Raw genomic sequence first — 18,104 nt, forward strand, 5'->3', positions numbered from 1 at the left:
ATATATGCATAATACATGTACACAATACAGACATATATGTTATGTCAAAGCAAACTTTTATTTTCGGATTGGATTAATCATGATTAATTTTAGCCTAACACTAATTAAAATGAGACACATGCAACAAAAAAAAAAGAAAACAGTAAGGGGCAAACACCACTGTAAATACCAATGTCAGTGTCAGTTGTCTTTACACCATTTCTTTAAATGTACATAGCTTTAAAATTATTTGTGTGGCTTTTTCTAACAAACTACATGTTTCTTAGGAGTGATTTAATTGATTTGTCCATTCAAAACTTTTTGTAAAATAGATGTTTAGTGTCAGTGTGACGAATCTGAATGGATGAGGTTTTTCTTGTTGTATGTTGTCAGGTCAGCGGTGTGGTGAATGCAGAGTATGAGCTGGAGTATCTGCTGCTGGAGGGCCACTGTTTTGACCTGTCCACAGGTCAGCCTCCCAGAGGGCTTCAGTTCACACTGGGCATGAGACAGGAGCCTCTCATGCATGACACCATCGTCATGGCCAACCTGGTGGGTTTCTCCCCTCTTCTCATCATATAAATCTTAAATAAACATCTTAAATGAAGAGTAAAAGAGATGCATGGACCCAAAATAATATGAATGTTTTTATTTACTCACCTTCATGTCAAACAGAAAAGCACAAAACTAACTCATGGCTTTGTAATACAGGGCTATTTCCAGTTGAAAGCAAACCCTGGTGCCTGGATCCTGAGACTGCGCGAGGGCCGCTCTGAGGACATCTATCAGATACAGGCGTGAGTCTTTCTCTTCCTAGATTTACATTTCTGTACTACTTTTTAAAAGTTTGCAGTTCACAAGATTTAATTAGATTTTTTTTAGTCTACATAGTTTTCAAGGCTGCAATATTCAAGAGAATTTCAACTAAGATTTACATTTTTATTTAGCATTTTGATATATTTTACAAGTTTGTTTTCTATAATTTATTTATTTAAAACAAAATTTACTCTAATTATACAAATTCTTCAGAAATGTGTTACTTTCCAACAGTAAGCAGTCTTTGGGATTATTTACAATTGAGAAGTTCAGGCGGAAAAAAACTCCAAATGCCTCCTGAAATTTTCTTCTCCTGTGTGTATGTTCAGTAAATCCAGTTTAATGGCAAATAATAGGTTCTTTGCATTGTCTTTAAAGTCTTGTCACCTATCCAAGTTTTAGGAACAACAAATAATAACTTGACTTCTAGTTGATCATTTGGAATCAGAAGTGGCTTATTTAAAAGGTAACAGCCTCTAGATTACACTTATTTTACCAAAATAAAATATGATCGTGCCTTGATTTCTAATTATTTAATTAGGACAGTAAGGTCTGACTTTTGCTTAGATAAAAGTCTTGTCACTTAACAGAAATAATGTACAGTATAGAATATAAAGTCATGGTCCAGTGGAAAAAGAATGAATATTGTGTATGACTCCCATCAGCTTGGTGGACTGCATTCATACATCTCTGCAATGACTCAAATAACTTATTAATAAAGTCATCTGGAATGGCAAAGAAAGTGTTCTTGCAGACATGCTCAATAATGTGCATGTCTGGTGACTGGGCTGGCCAATCCTCGAGCAACTCAACCTTCTTTGCTTTCAGAAACTTTGATATGGAGGCTGTAGTATGAGGAGCGCTATCCTGCTGAAGAATTTGCCCTATATTGTGGTTTGTAATGTAGTGGGCACCACAAATGTCTTGATACCTGACTGTTGATGTTGTCGTCCACTCTGCAGATCTCTCGCACAACCCCATACTGTTTGTGATCCCAAACCATGATTTTTCCTTTACCAAACTTGACTGATGTCTGTGAGAATCTTTGGTTTATGTGGGTTCCAATAGGTCTTCTGTAGTATTTGTGATTATTGAGATGCAGTTCAACCGATGATTCATCAGAAAAACCTTCTGCCACTTTTCCAAATGATCAACTAGAAGGCAAGTTATTAATTGTTGCTCTTACAACTGGGATTGATAACAATACTTTGTCAGGTAGTGTAGAATGCTGAGAAAAATGATCTAATTTTAGAAGAAAATTTCAGAAGCCACCTCAAAAGTAGGGTTATTCATCTGAAATCTTCAATTGTTTTTTGTATTAATTAAAACAAATGGAATTTAAATATAAATATACACCTTTAATAACAATCTGATTAACTCTTAATTTTGATAATTATTGCATTACTGTTGAAAAAAATGGTGCATAAAAAATTCATATTCCAAGCTTTTTAATTTTGCACATTTATCTTGTTTCTGTAACAATTTAGAATATTTTCAACCCATAGATTTGATCAGTACATGAGTGCTCTGGTAGTCCAACCTGACATAATGGATTTGTTAGCAATATTCTGTAAATACAAAGAAACCATTACTATACAAAACAAAAACAAACAAAGAAATGCTCTCCATAAGGCCTGTCTTCAATTTCCTATTTTATGATTGTGCATGTTTTACAAGTTCTTTAAAGAAACACAGTTGTGGATTCTTCTAAAATTATAGTAGACCATAAAATTTATACCCCATTCCTGCAGGTTAAAGTTAGCGCCTGATGTCATTTTTCACACTGCTAGTGCAATTATTCATACAGCCTGGGGTCTGGCACAAAACGAAAGGGACACGCACACACACACACATTTCTGACTGCTAAATGAATGGGAAGGCAGTGTTCCTTCAGTGTGTAATTCACTGATATCCTGCTGTAAGGAAGCGCAGCCTAATGGATCCAGGGTTTCATTTAGGATGCTGAAGCTCACAGCACTCTGTGTCCTGTATCGCTGGACATTTATCATGCTTTTAATGTCATCACAATTTGTTTCAGACAAAGGAGCAACTTGACAAAGGAACGCCCCAAATAAATGTAGTATTGAATTGTGAGTCACTGCTGAGGAATCAGAATAATTGGAGCGATTCCAGAGCAGTGTGATATTCAGTTTTCTCGACTATTAAATCTTCCTCTTTTTAATCGTTTTCTTGTTGTCATTCTTGTTATCCTTTCTCATCTTCTCATCCTCCTCCCTTGTGTTTTGTCCTCTTTATTGTTTTCCATCTCCATTTTTATTGTCGTTGTTTTCTTTATTCTACTTGTTGTCATCTTCATTTCATTTGTGTTCTTGTTTGTTGTCCTTTTTGTTTGTCGTTTTCATAATTTTTTTTATTTTTCTTCTCCTTTTTGTCTTAATCTGTGTCCTCCTGTACTTTCTTCCTTTCTCTCTTCTCATCTGCAACCTCCTTATTATCCAGGTATTTTTTTCTTCACCTCCTTTTGTTCCTCCTTATGTTTCTCCTCCACACCTTCCCACTCTCTTTGTCCTTCTGCTTCTCTTTCTCTGGCTACTTCTCTATCTCTTCTGTCTTTCATCTCCTTCTCGTTTTGGCTGTTTTGTCTTTTTGGTCTCGCTATGTCTTTTTTCTTTTGTTTTCTGTTTTTCTCATACATCTGTTTCTTCTTCTTTGTCTTCTCATCTTCATTCTTTTCATAATCATTCTTTTTCTCCTCCTTGTTCCTTTGTTTCTCCTTTTTCTTATGATGTTGTTTCTTTTTTATACTTGATTTTTATTCCTATTTTTTTTTTAAGAAAAAATAGAAAAAGGTAAAAAAAAACAAAAAAACAAATAATAAATAAAAATAATAATAATAATAATAAATACAAAAACACATCAGAACTTAAATGAACAGTCGACTGGTCACATGTTTCCTAACAGGTCACATTAACAAATGCATATAAAGATCAGTTTACATTGTTTAAAGGCATAAGTACAATCATTTTCTCCCAATATTGTAGGAATTTGTCCATTTATAGTTTTAAAGAAAAAGTCATTCTCTCCATATTTTGAATGTTAGATTCAACTATTCAGATTTTGTAGGGGGTTCGAGTTGTAGCCACCTTCGAGTTACAGCTTTCTTACTGATTGCTAGAAGAATTTTTAATAAATACTTGTCTTTTGCCATTAAGTTGGCTGCATTAATTCCCAGGTAATTTGTTGTAAAAGAAAAGTCCACTCCATCACCAAAAATAAATGATATTATGTTTCTGATGTTCTTCTCTTCATCTCTTCCTCCTTGAAGTTATTTTTTACTCCTCCTGCTTCCTCCTGATTCTTCTTCTGCTTCTTCTTCTCTTTTGTCTTCTTCTCATGCTTATCCCAACCCTTCTTTTCATCATTTTTATTCTTCTTCTCCTTCTTCCTCCTTCTGCCTTTCATACTTCCTAGTCTCTTCTCATTTGCATCTTTCTTTTCGTCCTCAGTTATTTGTTTCCTCTTCTTCTTCACCTCCTTTGCTCCTTCTTTTGTTTCTCCTCCACACCTTCCCCTTCTCTTTGTCCTTCTGCTTTTCGTTCTCAGGATACTTCTTTTTCTCCTCTGTTTTTCATCTCCTTTTCTATTTGCTGCTTTGTTTTCTTGGTCTTAACATGTCTTTTTTCTATTCTTTTCTTTCGTTTTCTCTTTTTCCTTATACATCTGTTTCTTCTCCTCCTTTGTCTTCTCATCCTTCTTTTCATAATATTTTTTTTCTCCTTGTTGTTCATCTGTTTCTCCTTTTCATCTTTCTTGTGAAAAAATTATTTTTCTCTTGATAATTTTCACATTCATTCGTTCATTCATTCATTCATTCTTTCTTCTCAGCCCCATATTTTTCCTGTTCTCTTTTCTTCTTACATTCACCCCCTTTTTGTCTTCTCATCCTTTTTTAAATTCATTTTCTTTTCCTTCTCCTCCTTCATGTACTTGTTGTTCATCATCTTAACACTTTTCTAGTGTTGGAATCTTCATAAATGTAGGGTTGCAGATATTTTTGTTTCCTTTAGATATACAGTTGAAGTCAGCATTATTAGCCCCCCTGAATTAGTTGACCCCTCGTTTATTTTTCCCCCAATTTCTGTTTAACAGAGAGAAGAGGTTTTTTTTAAAACATTTCTAAACAATGGTTTTAAAAACTTCTAATCAATGATTTTTTGCATCTTTGCTAAGATGACAGTAAATAATATTTACACTTACAGCTTAAAGTGACATTTAAAGGCTTAACTAGGTTAATTAGGATAACTAGGCAGGTTAGAGTAATTAGGCAAGTTATTGTATAATTATGGTTTGTTCTGTACACTATCAAAAAAAAAATTGCTTAAAGGGGCTAATAATTTTGACCTTGCAATGTTTTTTTATTATTATTAAAAACTGCTTTTATTCTAGCCAAAATTAAACAAATAAGATTTTCTCCAGAAGAAAAAATATTATCAGACATGCTGTGATAATATAAAAATGTCCTTGCTCTGTTAAACATAATTTGGGAAATATTTTTTTAAAAAAACAAAGAAATTCAAAGGGGGGCTAATAATTCTGACTTTAACTGTTCTTTGTTTGTTGATATAGTTCTCTGTGTGTGTGTTTCAGGCATGATGGTACAGACTCTCCTGTCGATGCTGGAGATGTCATTGTGGTGCTCAACAGCTTCCACAGCAAGATCATCAAAGTTAGAGTAAGTATTGAGACGTTATTGTAGAACTCACAATCTAATAAACAGTATTTACAAGCTCCGTATAAAAACACCAGCTGAAGGCACCAATATAAAATAGCAACATCTGTTCAAATTTTAGGTCCAGAAAAGACCTGACAAACTCAATGAGGATCTTCTAAGTGAGGGAGCTGAATCCAAAGGCCTGTGGGACTCCATAACCAGGTGAGTTTGTTGTTTTTGGATGCACTAATCACATTTTGAAAAGCTAGAGGGGAACAGCACTTTGAATGTCTAAATCATCATAAAAAAACACTTTCACCTAATTAGATTCTGCATAAGGCTTTGCCTACATAGAATCTGTAGCTGTGCAAATTGACCTTCTTTTATTTACAAAGTTTTACAAAAAAATAAAAATTGTCTGTTTTTAGTAAATCTGATTTGGCTAATTTGATTAATCAGTCTCAATCTGCTAAAATCTCTGTAATCTGTGGGAAAATGCATAAAATTAAAAATCTGCATATCCTGAGTAGGCCTGTCCATGAATGTTTGTGTGGATGTGAATACAAACTCACTACCGTTCAAAGGTTTAGGGTTTGCAAATTCTTGTTGTTATTATTATAACTCTGATATTATTATCATTATGATTGTTTTCAGTTTTATTAATATATGTAAAATGTAATTAATTGATGGTAAAGCTGATTTTTTTAGTATCATTACTTCAGTCTTTACTATCATGAGATCCTTTACTAATCATTAAAAGCAAATGTGGTGCTTTTCTTAATATTGTCAATGTTAAAAACAGTTGTGCTGTTTTGTTATTGTTGTTATTATTATCATTTATTTTTGTGGAAATAATACCTATTTATGATATCTATGATGCCTATTTATGTAGATAAATAGAAGAGTCTTGCAACATTTGAACGGTAGTGTACAGTGCTCAGCATTTATAAGTACACTCCTCACAAATCTCTCTTTTAAATTCATGTTTAATAGGAAGCTTATACAATATTATATTTGTGCATATACATTAGATTAGTCGGTACTGAAGCCAAATCTGGAGCTGATCTAACAAAATAACTTATGATAACGGTCCAAAAACTAGTACACCTAAATTTATGTTATAGAAAAAAATTGAAAAATGTAGTTGAAATTTTGTAGGTTGAATTTCTTTTGCAATATTTAGCTTGAGTTTAATTGTATTATCTTTCAATTTCTAAATGTGTTTGGTGACTAAAATATTATTTTAATAAATATATCTTGTTTAATAAATCTGTTTTGTTTAAATGCACCAAAATACATTGCCTATATTCACTGAGAAATTCATAAAAATATTTATTTTCAAAATGGGGTGTCCTCAATTATGCTGAGCACTGTATATTTGTGCAGAGGGTCTGCATTTTAATTAACAGCTCTGTTGATTATATCTGTCTCTTTTGCTTATTCCTATCTTTGTGAAGTGTGTGGAGTTCTTTGGAAAAGAGGTAGGGAACTTAATGTCTACTTTTTTCATTCTTTTTTCCCCCAGCTTTTACTCATTTTCCCCCTTTGCATCAGTAATTGACACAGCGGTTTGCAAGCAGTGATCTGTCTTTTTCTTCGAGTTTCCCCTCAGCTTGATTTTCACACCTATCGGTCTCCACATTTAGAAATAGTTTGCCAGGTTGTTTCGAATTTCCACCTTGTCTCAGCAGTGTTACATCACCTCCAGTCCACGTTATTCAGCTAATCTGGTCTCACCTTGCTTTTTCCAAAGTATGTAGCGAGGAAATGAGGGACCGGAATGTTCCCAAGGTGTGATGCTTGTTATTTAAAAAAATGTGAAAAATCTAATGTGAATATCTGTGCAAAGCAAGCAGTAGGTGAGATCTTGGCTAGGGAGGTTGTGGAAAGCTACAGATGGCACTTGTCTTATTTTGTGGTAATGGTAGAGATTTAGATCATTTAGATAAGCAAACATACTGAGTTGCTTAATAGATCCACAGACTCTTCATTAACAACTCTCCTTAAAAACAACGAGCTCAATCAAGCAGAGTTCTTCCAGATAACTTTAATTACTCACCCTAATGCTGTTCTAAACCCCTGAGACCTTTGTTCATCTTTGGAGAGCAAATGAAGATATTTTAGATCAGTGTGTCTCAACCACGTTCCTGGAGGACCACCAGCACTGCATGTTTTGGATGTCTCCTTTGTCTGTCACAGCTATTACAGGCCTTTTAGTCTGTGCTAATGAACTGATGATCTGAATCAGGTGTGTTTGCTTAAGGAGACATGGAAAATTTGCAGAGCTGGTGGTCCTACAGGAATATGGTTGAGAAACACTGTTTTAGATGACATTTGAGAGCTCTCTGACCCTCCATAGTCAGCAAGGGACCAGAACACGTTCAAAGTTCATAAAAGGTACTAAAAACATTGTCTGCGCACACAGATTTTTACAGTTTTTTTTTATCCCACCATTGAATCGGTTTATTTACTTGTGTAAATGTGTAAATATATATTTATTCAATTGTTATATTAATTTCAGTAACTTCATCTTATCTAAAATGCAAGTTTCTATATGATTTTATTTCATGTTTTAGGTTTTTAATTGCTATACTCTCAAAGTTAATCTGCAAGTCTTTTTACAAAGTTTTGTGCAGAAACAGTAAAAATGCCTGACCTTGGTCATAAGTGGTTCAACTGTAATCATATGAAACTCCACAAACAATTTTTGGTGCCAAAACAAACTGTAAAAGCAATGTTGTTCACCTTTTGGCACACAAAAATGTTTGTGAAGCTTTGAATAATTACAGTTGGACCACTAAGGTCAAATAAAATGTTTTGACAACATTTTTGGTGTCTTTTCTGGACTTTTCTGGACGTTGTTGTCCATGGAGGTTGAGAGAGCTATCAGATTTCATCTAAAATATCCTAATTTGTATTCATTTCAGGATGAACTAATCCGTTTAAAAATGCAGTATTTTGCCATCTGATTCAATGAAATTCATCAATTAAATGGGGCTTAAATTTGTGTCTGTCTGAGTTTTTTTTTTCTCTCTTTTGAATTAAGCTGTTTGGTAAACAGTTTAAATATTTTCCCCTCTACTTAAAATTCTGCTTCTTTTTTTTATCCGTATTTAAATATTTTCCAGTTAACCAGTGGACAATGTCAGTAGTTTGGCTATTACAGTATGAACCATCTTGTTTTTCCTGAATGGTTGATGTGGTTTATTTCTGTAAGTAGAGGCTGCATATTTCATATTTGTAAAAAAAAACAAAACAAAAAAAAAGGTAGAACTGATCATTCATTTTGACTACATGTCTTTTTTTTTTTTTTTTAAAGTGATAAGTGTTTTTATTCAGTAAGGATGGATCTATGTTGCCATAAAAACATTAATAACAATATATGTAAATGTTGCTTTAGTACCAAATAAGCATATTTGAATTATTTCTGAAAGATTAATTGACTGAAGACTAGAGCAGCACTGCTAAAATATAAAGAAGCATAAGAAACATCTGTTTTAGTTGTAATATTTAAAAATGTCCACAGTTTTATTTAGAAATGCAGTCTTGAGTCGTGGAGACATTGAAAACAAATCTTACAGACATCATAACAACCATTACAATCAACAAATAGATCACATAATTCTGTCATCAAATGTTATTAGCTGTGTTTCTGTTCATTGAAGTATATGTTTGGTGTTTTGCAGCTTCTCTGGTGGCCCGAGTGTGGATGAGGGCAACAATAAGAAAGATGTTCTTAACATTTTCTCTGTGGCCTCTGGACATTTATATGAGCGATTCCTGAGGTACAGTTAGGCCGCCATTGTTTTTGAATGCAGCCGCGCCAGAGTCATCTTCTACACTTTGCATGTCTTCCACGTCCTCTTTTTCCTCTTTCAGAATAATGATGCTGTCTGTCCTCCGACACACTACAACCCCTGTCAAGTTCTGGTTCCTCAAAAACTACCTCTCCCCCTCTTTCAAGGTGAGACCAGCTTCATTCCCAACACGCTCTGACTATATTCAGTCTGATTGGCTGAGGTCATTAATGAGAGTCAAGGTTCATATGTTTTTTCTTGTTTTGTTTTTTTTAGAAGGAAATGTACGGCAACACTTTACATTAATGAACACACTGCTAAAAAGTTCTCTCTTAAACTCTTCGTTACAGGCATATTTATAGTATGTTAGGTTGTTATAATAGTGTTTTGTGTGTTTGTATTAATGTGATCATTCAGAATGAATAATTAATATGTGTTAATAATTAGATTATATATTAGTAATATGCATGTTAACTAACAACTTGTTAATGGGCTAAATTTGCCATATTGACCGTTACACTTTTCCCCACTCAAACCTATCCGAGTGACATGTGTTGTGTATTCTAGTCTTTGAGACTACATACTGTAATGGGTTAATTAAAATAAAAAAAAATGTTCTGTTTACAAATGTAATAATTTGCCTTTGAGTATATAATAAAATAATAGATTTGATAAAAAAAATAGTACAACTATAAAATGATAATACTAATATTTATACCCATCTTAATTTTATGAACAAAACGAGAGTCTGACAGTGCAGATGCATGCTTTATTAATCATTAAAATGAGGAAAAAAAGATGTAGACTTCTATAGTATGTTCTCCCCCACAGTGTATCTCATGTTGTGTGCATGTGTGCAGGAAACCATCTCGCACATGGCGAAGGCATATGGTTTCCAGTATGAGCTGGTTCAGTATAAATGGCCCCGGTGGCTTCACCAGCAGACAGAAAAGCAGCGCATCATCTGGGGCTACAAGATCCTCTTCCTGGATGTGCTCTTCCCCCTTGCCGTGGACAAGATTATCTTTGTTGATGCTGATCAGGTGACATTACAAATGACATAACACAAACAATGCCTCTGTACATTATGCACATCTTGGCATTTTTAGTAGCTCAAACAGTGATGGTATGTTTATGCATGTTGAACGTTTAATTTACAAACTCTAATTCGGTTTTAAAAATACACGTCTTACAATTTCAAGTGATTTCATTCAAGAGAATTCACAGGTTCAATTCTTTTAGCACATTAGCATGTAGTGATATCCTCTAATGGCAAAACATGACTCTGTGTTTATTTAGATTGTCAGGGCAGATTTGAAGGAGCTGAGGGATCTGGATCTTGAAGGCGCCCCCTATGGGTACACGCCGTTCTGTGACAGCCGAAAAGAGATGGAAGGATATCGTTTCTGGAAGACTGGCTACTGGGCCTCCCATCTTGGACACAGGAGATACCATATCAGGTTAGACTGGGACAGATATGCTATTGTATTACAGCATGATGAAAACACAGAAGATCACTTTGGTAATTTAGCCTTCCTGGATGCAACCGAATAGAAGCAAAGCTGAAATGAGTTTGGAAACCAAAACAAAAATACTGTCATGTGTAAAGGTCAATCAAGTTCTTTTCATTCATCATTTAGGGGTTAAATACGTTACTTTAAGCTATTTTTTTATTCTCAAAATAAACAACAATAATGAAGGAGTGAGAAACTTTTAGAAAGCATCTGATAATAATAGCGATGTGGTTGCATCTTCTCAGTTCGGTATTCAGTTTATTCAGTTCACTTTTATTTCTATAGCGTTTTTCACAATAAATATTGTTTCAAAGCAGCCTTACTAAAGATGCACATTATTGCATTACAATTAAAATCAGAAAAGTCAAGTTGATTCGTTAGCATAACTGTATTAGTTACTAATAACTTTAACTAATTAACTAGCAACTAATAGCTTTCAATAGTTTAAGTTATTATAAAAAGTAGCTGTCATAGGCGTAGAAGATCCTTTGAAGAACGTCTACAGTGTCTTTAGGCATTAATCAAACACCAAGCACTATCTACTTAAGTAGAGAAATCCTCAAAACTTTCTGCTAAACTCATCCTTTTTAAAATGCATTAATGTGCATTAATTGCATTAGTGTGCATGTGTTCACTCCAAATTTTAGATCTCAGAATAGCAGGTTATCAAAACCTAAATTAATTGAGGTAACACTGTTTAGTCATTTTGACCATTTTAATCTTTGTCATTTAAAAACTTTGTTGAAATAAAAACCACATACTGCATATATAATACCCTGGCTTTTCCTAAATATATCTCTAATAACACTGTTATTTTATAAAAATTGCAAAACCTCAAAGAGCTATAAGTATTTCTACCTTTAATTATCATAGCTGTCAAAATGGCCGTATGCATCTTGCTATTCCACGTGACTTTGAATATGTGTGCCTCTATTGTCTAACAGCTTCCTTCTAAAATAAACATTCAACTTTTTGATGGCAAAAACACAACTTTACTTGAGACATGTCTTTCACAATAGCAAATTCTGTGCCACGAAAATGCATTCTCCCCTGCCTGTGAAGATGAAAGTGTGGCGGGGACATTTGGGGGTGATCTAATGTAGCCTAACAACACATTAATAGGCTGCATTACCAGTAAGATTGTATTTTTAGGTTAATGACTTCATTAAATATGACAACAGACATTCAAAGCTTAATTTTAATATTTCAATAGAAGCTTTGAAGGAAAATATGATGAGCCAATATGACGTCTTATGTGAAAACAGTCAGAATGACCGCTATAGTAATTCTAGTAATTATAGAACTCTGGTAGTTCCAGTGTTAATTGACAGGTTAAACGAGTCTTATTTAGAAGACACAATTCATTTTATTCATCAATGCCATAGTTTGTGTATTATTTCTCCCTTTTATGACTAATGTCAGTGTATCATATTTTTATACGTCTTTGATATAGATTGCTACACCATTTAATATTAGGATATGTGTAATATAATGTGTTCTTTACTCTCCAGTGCACTATATGTGGTGGACTTGAAGAAGTTCAGAAAGATCGCAGCTGGAGACCGACTGAGAGGACAGTATCAAGCCTTAAGCCAAGATCCCAACAGCCTGTCCAACCTTGACCAGGTAAATCTATCTGCTATTTATTTATTATAAAAACACATGACAAGCACTTACATGTAATATACAGTTGAAGTAAGAATTTTTAGCCCTCTTTGATTTTTTTTTCTTCTTTTTTTAAACATTTCCCAAATGATGTTTAACAGAGCAAGGACATTTTTACAGTATGTTTGATAATATTTTTTCTTCTGCAGAAAGTCTTATTTGTTTTATTTCGGCTAGAATAAAAGCAGTTTTTAATAAAAAAAACATTTTAAGATAAAAATTATTAGCCCCTTTAAGCTAATTTTTTTTCCCCTAGTTAACCTAATTAACCTAGTTAAGCCTTTAAATGTCACTTTAAGCTGTATAGAAGTGTCTTGAAAAATATCTAGCAAAATATTATTTACTGTCATCATAACAAAGATAAAATAAATCAGTTATTAGAAATTAGTTATTAAAATATTGTGTTTAAATATGTGTTGAAAAACACTGCTCCACGTTTAACAGAAATTGGGGGAAAAAATAAACAGGGGGGCTAAAAATTCAGGGGGGCTAATAATTCTGACTTCAACTGAATGTTTCTCATTGGTGTCTGATGCTAACAGGACCTTCCCAACAACATGATCCATCAAGTTGCCATCAAGTCATTGCCCCAGGAGTGGCTGTGGTGCGAGACCTGGTGTGACGACCACTCCAAAACTACAGCCAAGACCATAGATCTGGTTAGTTAACATGCACACGACACTGCTATTCAACACAAGCACACAGCAGCGGGACATTTGTACACAGGTGTCAGCCAGTTCTTGGAGGGCCGCAACCCTGCACAGTTTAGTTTCAACCCTATTCAAACACAGCTGATCAAACTTATTGAGTCCTTCAGGCTTCTTTGAAACCTACAGGTAAGTGTGTTGAAGCAGGGTTGGAACTAAACTGTGCAGAGCTGCGGCCCTCCATAAACTGGATTTGACCGGATATGAATGTTACTAAATATAACAAGATTACCAATACAGTACACAGTACAAAGTGCTGATATTTGGTAGCCTCTAGAAAACCTGACTTATTGTATTTTTGTTGCTAATTTACATTTTTTTTGTGTTAAATAAATTACCATTTAATTTGACCAAAAAAGTCGACTTGTGAGATGATATACAGGTGAAATGCCTGCAGTCTGATAAAATCCAGATTTCTCCATTCCCACTATGGCTAACACACACACACACACATAGACAGAATGACAAAAATAGTAGTCTCATTTACACCCTGTTCCTGCTTCTGCTCCTGGGAATGGTCTCATTAGAGGCGGCGGTGGCTGTGTGGACTGCAGCGCACAGCACAGGTCTGGGAACAGGCTTCACTGCACTGCTTACCACTGCAATCCATCCGCTCCTCATTAAAGCTTTACTCCAGCCATGTGAGGGGCAGGCAGGGGTTATTTTTATTAACACAAACTGAATGTTTGCAATTGTAACTTATTTTAGTCTTGCTTTGTCAACTAGTGTTTGCAGTCACCCTCTATATTATTATTATTGATTTACCATTCCATAGTGTTTATATGGTCTTAATTCAATTTATTTAAAGATGTAATGCATACACATAATACCAAACATTCTTAAATAACAAAGGGTTGTTTTTTCCCCCAAAAAGAAAATATATTCATTTACTTAATTTCCAAACTCTTGTCAGTTTCTTTGTTGTTGTTAAACAGAAATAGAGATAATCAGAAAAAAAGTTTAAAGATTAAAATAAACTTAAATGTATAAATTAACTGAAAAGTAGTTCATGATTATACCAGATTTGTTTTTAAAGCAGGGGCAGCACAGTGGGGCAGTGGGGAGCTCAATCGCCTCACAGCAAGAAGGTCGCTGGATTGAGCCTCGGCTGGGTCAGTTGGCTTTCTGTGTGGAGTTTGCATGTTCTCTCCGTGTTGGTGTGGGTTTCCTCCGGGTGCTCCCTCAGAAGTACAAAAACATGTGGTATAGGTGAATTGGATAGGCAAAATTTTCCTTAGTGTATGAATGAGTGTGTATGGATGATTCGCAGTGATGGGTTGCAGCTGGAAGGGCATCAGCTGCATAAATCATATGCTGGATAAGTTGGCAGTTCCACTGTGGCGACCCCTGATTAATAAAGGGATTAAGCCAAAAAGTTCGAAAGTTTCGAAAATGTTCGAAACTTGCAATAAACATACTAACAACTACAACATGCTAGCTAGGTGCTAAAACAAATCATGCTAAAAACATGCTGGCAAAATGCTAAAACAAAACATGCTAGAGACAAAAGCAATGTGCTAAAACAAATCATGCAAGAAACACACCATAGATATATACATTAGATGTCGCCTATGCTGTTGTTGTTTATTGGAAGGAATGTGTCAATAGAGCCGCCATTTTAGTACAGGGTAGCGCTCCTTTGCAATGAATGTGGGACCAAGATGTAGTGGAGGACTGGCCATCCAGAGCCAGAGAGATGTAAATATTTATACATATGTCTATGATTGAAAGTTTTTCCAGTGGTCAGTATGCAAATATATATATTTTTAATTATGCTTTATCGCTTTTCTACATTGATGGATAAGTGATCACATATTGCTGACAAAGGGCATGTGTTTGAGTGCATGGAAATGTTTTATCCACCCTACCTGTTAAACTTGATCTAATCTATGTCCTGAAACACACCCCCTCTCCTGCTTTCACTTCTAATTCAGAGGGACCGATTATATTGTGAATGAATCCCCATTATAAATGACTCGTGTGAAGCATCGATATCCCTGTGGCTCAATGTGCATATTCACCTTTCTGATCTAAATGGTATATAACATATGTAATATTCAATAATTTAGGGTGTACAGTATGCACATTGAGGCGCAGGCAGTTTTGTAATCAGACACCCTTATAAGTTACTTTAAAAACTAGCGTCACTTCACTTAGCTGACAATAATACAAATATCTGACAGTACAGTGTCTTGTCATATTTCATTTACATTGTTTGCCTATTTTATTCAACAAAACTAGCAGAAGTCCAGTATTTCGAGCAAGTTGGTGCTACTTTGCCTGATAGTCAGTGCAGTAAGTGACTTTATTATCATCAGTAACGTTACTTGTTGAGCACAAACATTCATAACATATAAAATCATAAAAACCCAGATCTTACCTATGAAATGTGATGCCTTTATGCTTTGTTTTCTTTGTCTGCTCATTACTACACCCGTACACAACGCTACAGTCCAGCATCTTTAGATTGGCTTTAGTCTTGACTATTGCAGTTGAAGGACGTTTGTCTTGGGAGCACTGTACATATGTGGCAGCGCTACTGATGCATACTCTGGGTTCGTGTGCAATATCTAGTCTATATCTATGGAAACACTAGCAATGAGTTAAAACTTTAGAAATGTCAGCAACTTTATATCATACTTTAATTTGCTACAAAAACTGGACTGACACAGCTTCAATTTACTAGAACTTCTATGTTAAGCTGCTTTGACACAATCTTGTAAAAGGGCTATTGAAATAAAGATGAATTGAATTAAATACAAGGATAGCAACATGCTAATAGTTGAAAACTTCAGACTTTAAGCTTTTTTAAGCTTTTTTTTTCAAACTTACAAGTAAATGTAAATGTTTTCAACTTTAATCTAATAATTATCATCTGCAGTTCTATCGCTTGCAGGAAATCCTTTTGCTTGTTATTTCTGCAATGCTAAATTTCAATTCAATCCTACAGTACCAGTCAATACATTGAGCAGTCTGGACAAATTTCTGTTTCTATTCATCTTTACCCTTTAAAAATTATTCTTTGAAATATTAAATATTAAAATACAATATTTGTTGTAAACATAACACAGATTATATGGTCACACTTTATTTTGATGGTCTGTTTGTTGAATTTGAGTCGCATTGCTTCTACATGCCAACTAATTCTCATTAGATTATAAGTAGACTGTTAGGTTGGGGTTAGGGTTGGTGTAAGTTGACATGTACTTGCAAAGTTTCTTCTAGTCAGTTAAATGTCTGTTGAAGGAGCAGTATCAGCAGATATTAAGCAGACAGTCTACTAATACTCAAATGGACCATCAAAATAAAGTATTAATCAACTACAATCTACAGTAAAGTTCTCAAGTGGGTCTGAATACCATTTTAAAAACCATTTTAAGCTGATATTGGATGTAAATTGTCCAAACTTTGTGTCCACAGCATTGAAAGTGCTGTAGTAAATGTAAAAATGTGCTCTGTGAATCAGAAATGACCAAAGTGTTGACATCAGCCTCTATTACAGGTGAACAGTACTGACAGTTTTCACTTGAAGTCCTCAAAAATTGAAATAAAAGCTCTGCTAAAACAGCTGAAGGAAGTGTTTCGCCTACACAATTGACTTTTTGGGCTTGATTTGTTGCAGTGTAATAACCCAAGGACCAAAGAGCCCAAGCTGAGTGCAGCGGTGAGGATTGTTTCAGAGTGGACGGAATATGACAATGAGATAAAACGCTTTCTGAAAGAAGCGAAAAAAGAAATTACCCAGAGTAAAGCATCCACACAGCACACAGGTAACTCTAATCAATACACAACAATACTTCAGTAATCCTTGTGATTGAAGCAAAGTTCATGAACATCTGTATTTTAACAGGCAATCGACGTGACGAACTTTAGCACTCAAGAAAACCGACTCGTCCTGTAAATCTTAAACCATGTTTTCCACGACAGAAATCATTTTTAAAGGACTTCATGTCAATTTTATGTATGTGATTTTGAAGGAAGATTCAGTTTGAATTATTTCAAATTGTAAACATGTCTTGGCTTTTTATAAAACGCTGTTGAAGAGCATTGAAGAAATCTGATATTTTTGGCCAGCTCATGAACTTGCAAAGGCACTGGTGTTTATCTGAAGTATTTATAAGGGAGAAACATGTCAATATTGTGTACATTCCTTCAGAGAAAACGGTTACATGTTTGTTCTGTTTCACATGGCCTTTTTGTATTCAGTAAATAACTGTACAATACTTTTGTTTGCGTGCAAATTGAAGGGTATATGACAATTTCAGTAATAACTAATACATTCTGATTAATTACAACTCATGTTTGAGTACTGAAAAACTGAACACTATGAAGAAGACTATTTCCAGAATAAATCATTCATTTGTAAACCAAATGAAGGACATCAAGATATTTGTTATTGTCAAAACTTGTCAGTTCTGCATATCTGATCTGAAGACCTTTCTGAATGACAGTTACTGAAGCTGATTTCCAGCATTCCCTGATTATTTATATTCTTGCATTTCATCATTGACATGTTGTACATGACTCTGTACATGTTGTTTCTATGCCTTGATGTTCAGTGATTTTCTCAGGAATAAAGTGATATTTTTATTCTGAGGTGGAGAAAGCCTGTTTATAAACTGCTGGTGTTTTAAATTTGATTAATTTAAAAGGGATAGTTCACTCAAAAATAAAAACTGTCATTATTTACTTATTCCTTGTTAGAAACAGGTTCCTTTCTTCTGTTGAACACAAAGGAGTATATACACTCAAACAACTTGCTGTTTGTTCAGAATAATTGGAAATAAGTTAAAACAACACAATAATTAAGTGTTTTTTTGGGACAACTTAATTGTTTGTTCGGACCACTTACATTTGTAAATGTTAACAATGTTACGTTTACTTAAAAGGGTGGTCCAGAGTGTATGTATAAGGCTTGGTTGGGTTGATAAGATGCAAAGCATTGTGTGCTCAT

General features: G+C 34.4%; 1 protein-coding gene across 3 annotated transcripts in view; it reads left to right on the forward strand.

The window, feature by feature from the left end:
* The window catches only part of uggt2 (UDP-glucose glycoprotein glucosyltransferase 2), a 52,029-nt gene extending 34,283 nt beyond the window's left edge, over positions 1–17,746 (forward strand). The window contains exons 29-41 of one of the 3 annotated variants that reach the window (XM_087267900.1): positions 373–531; positions 691–776; positions 5,404–5,488; positions 5,607–5,689; positions 6,925–6,948; positions 9,154–9,252; positions 9,347–9,431; positions 10,125–10,307; positions 10,564–10,724; positions 12,290–12,404; positions 12,986–13,102; positions 16,773–16,920; positions 17,001–17,746. In XM_087267900.1, coding sequence (XP_087124026.1) covers positions 373–531; positions 691–776; positions 5,404–5,488; positions 5,607–5,689; positions 6,925–6,948; positions 9,154–9,252; positions 9,347–9,431; positions 10,125–10,307; positions 10,564–10,724; positions 12,290–12,404; positions 12,986–13,102; positions 16,773–16,920; positions 17,001–17,023 — 1,368 coding nt within the window. In that variant the 3' untranslated portion in view covers positions 17,024–17,746. Of the gene's footprint in view, positions 1–372; positions 532–690; positions 777–5,403; positions 5,489–5,606; positions 5,690–6,924; positions 6,949–9,132; positions 9,253–9,346; positions 9,432–10,124; positions 10,308–10,563; positions 10,725–12,289; positions 12,405–12,985; positions 13,103–16,772; positions 16,921–17,000 lie in introns of all 3 variants that reach the window. The other 2 variants (XM_087267901.1, XM_087267902.1) reach the window with 2 other exon arrangements.
* The last annotated feature ends 358 nt before the right edge of the window (positions 17,747–18,104 follow it).

Source organism: Danio rerio, chromosome 9 (genome assembly GCF_052040795.2).
Source record: "Danio rerio strain M-AB ecotype USA chromosome 9, GRCz13ab, whole genome shotgun sequence".
Taxonomy (NCBI): Eukaryota; Metazoa; Chordata; class Actinopteri; order Cypriniformes; family Danionidae; genus Danio; species Danio rerio.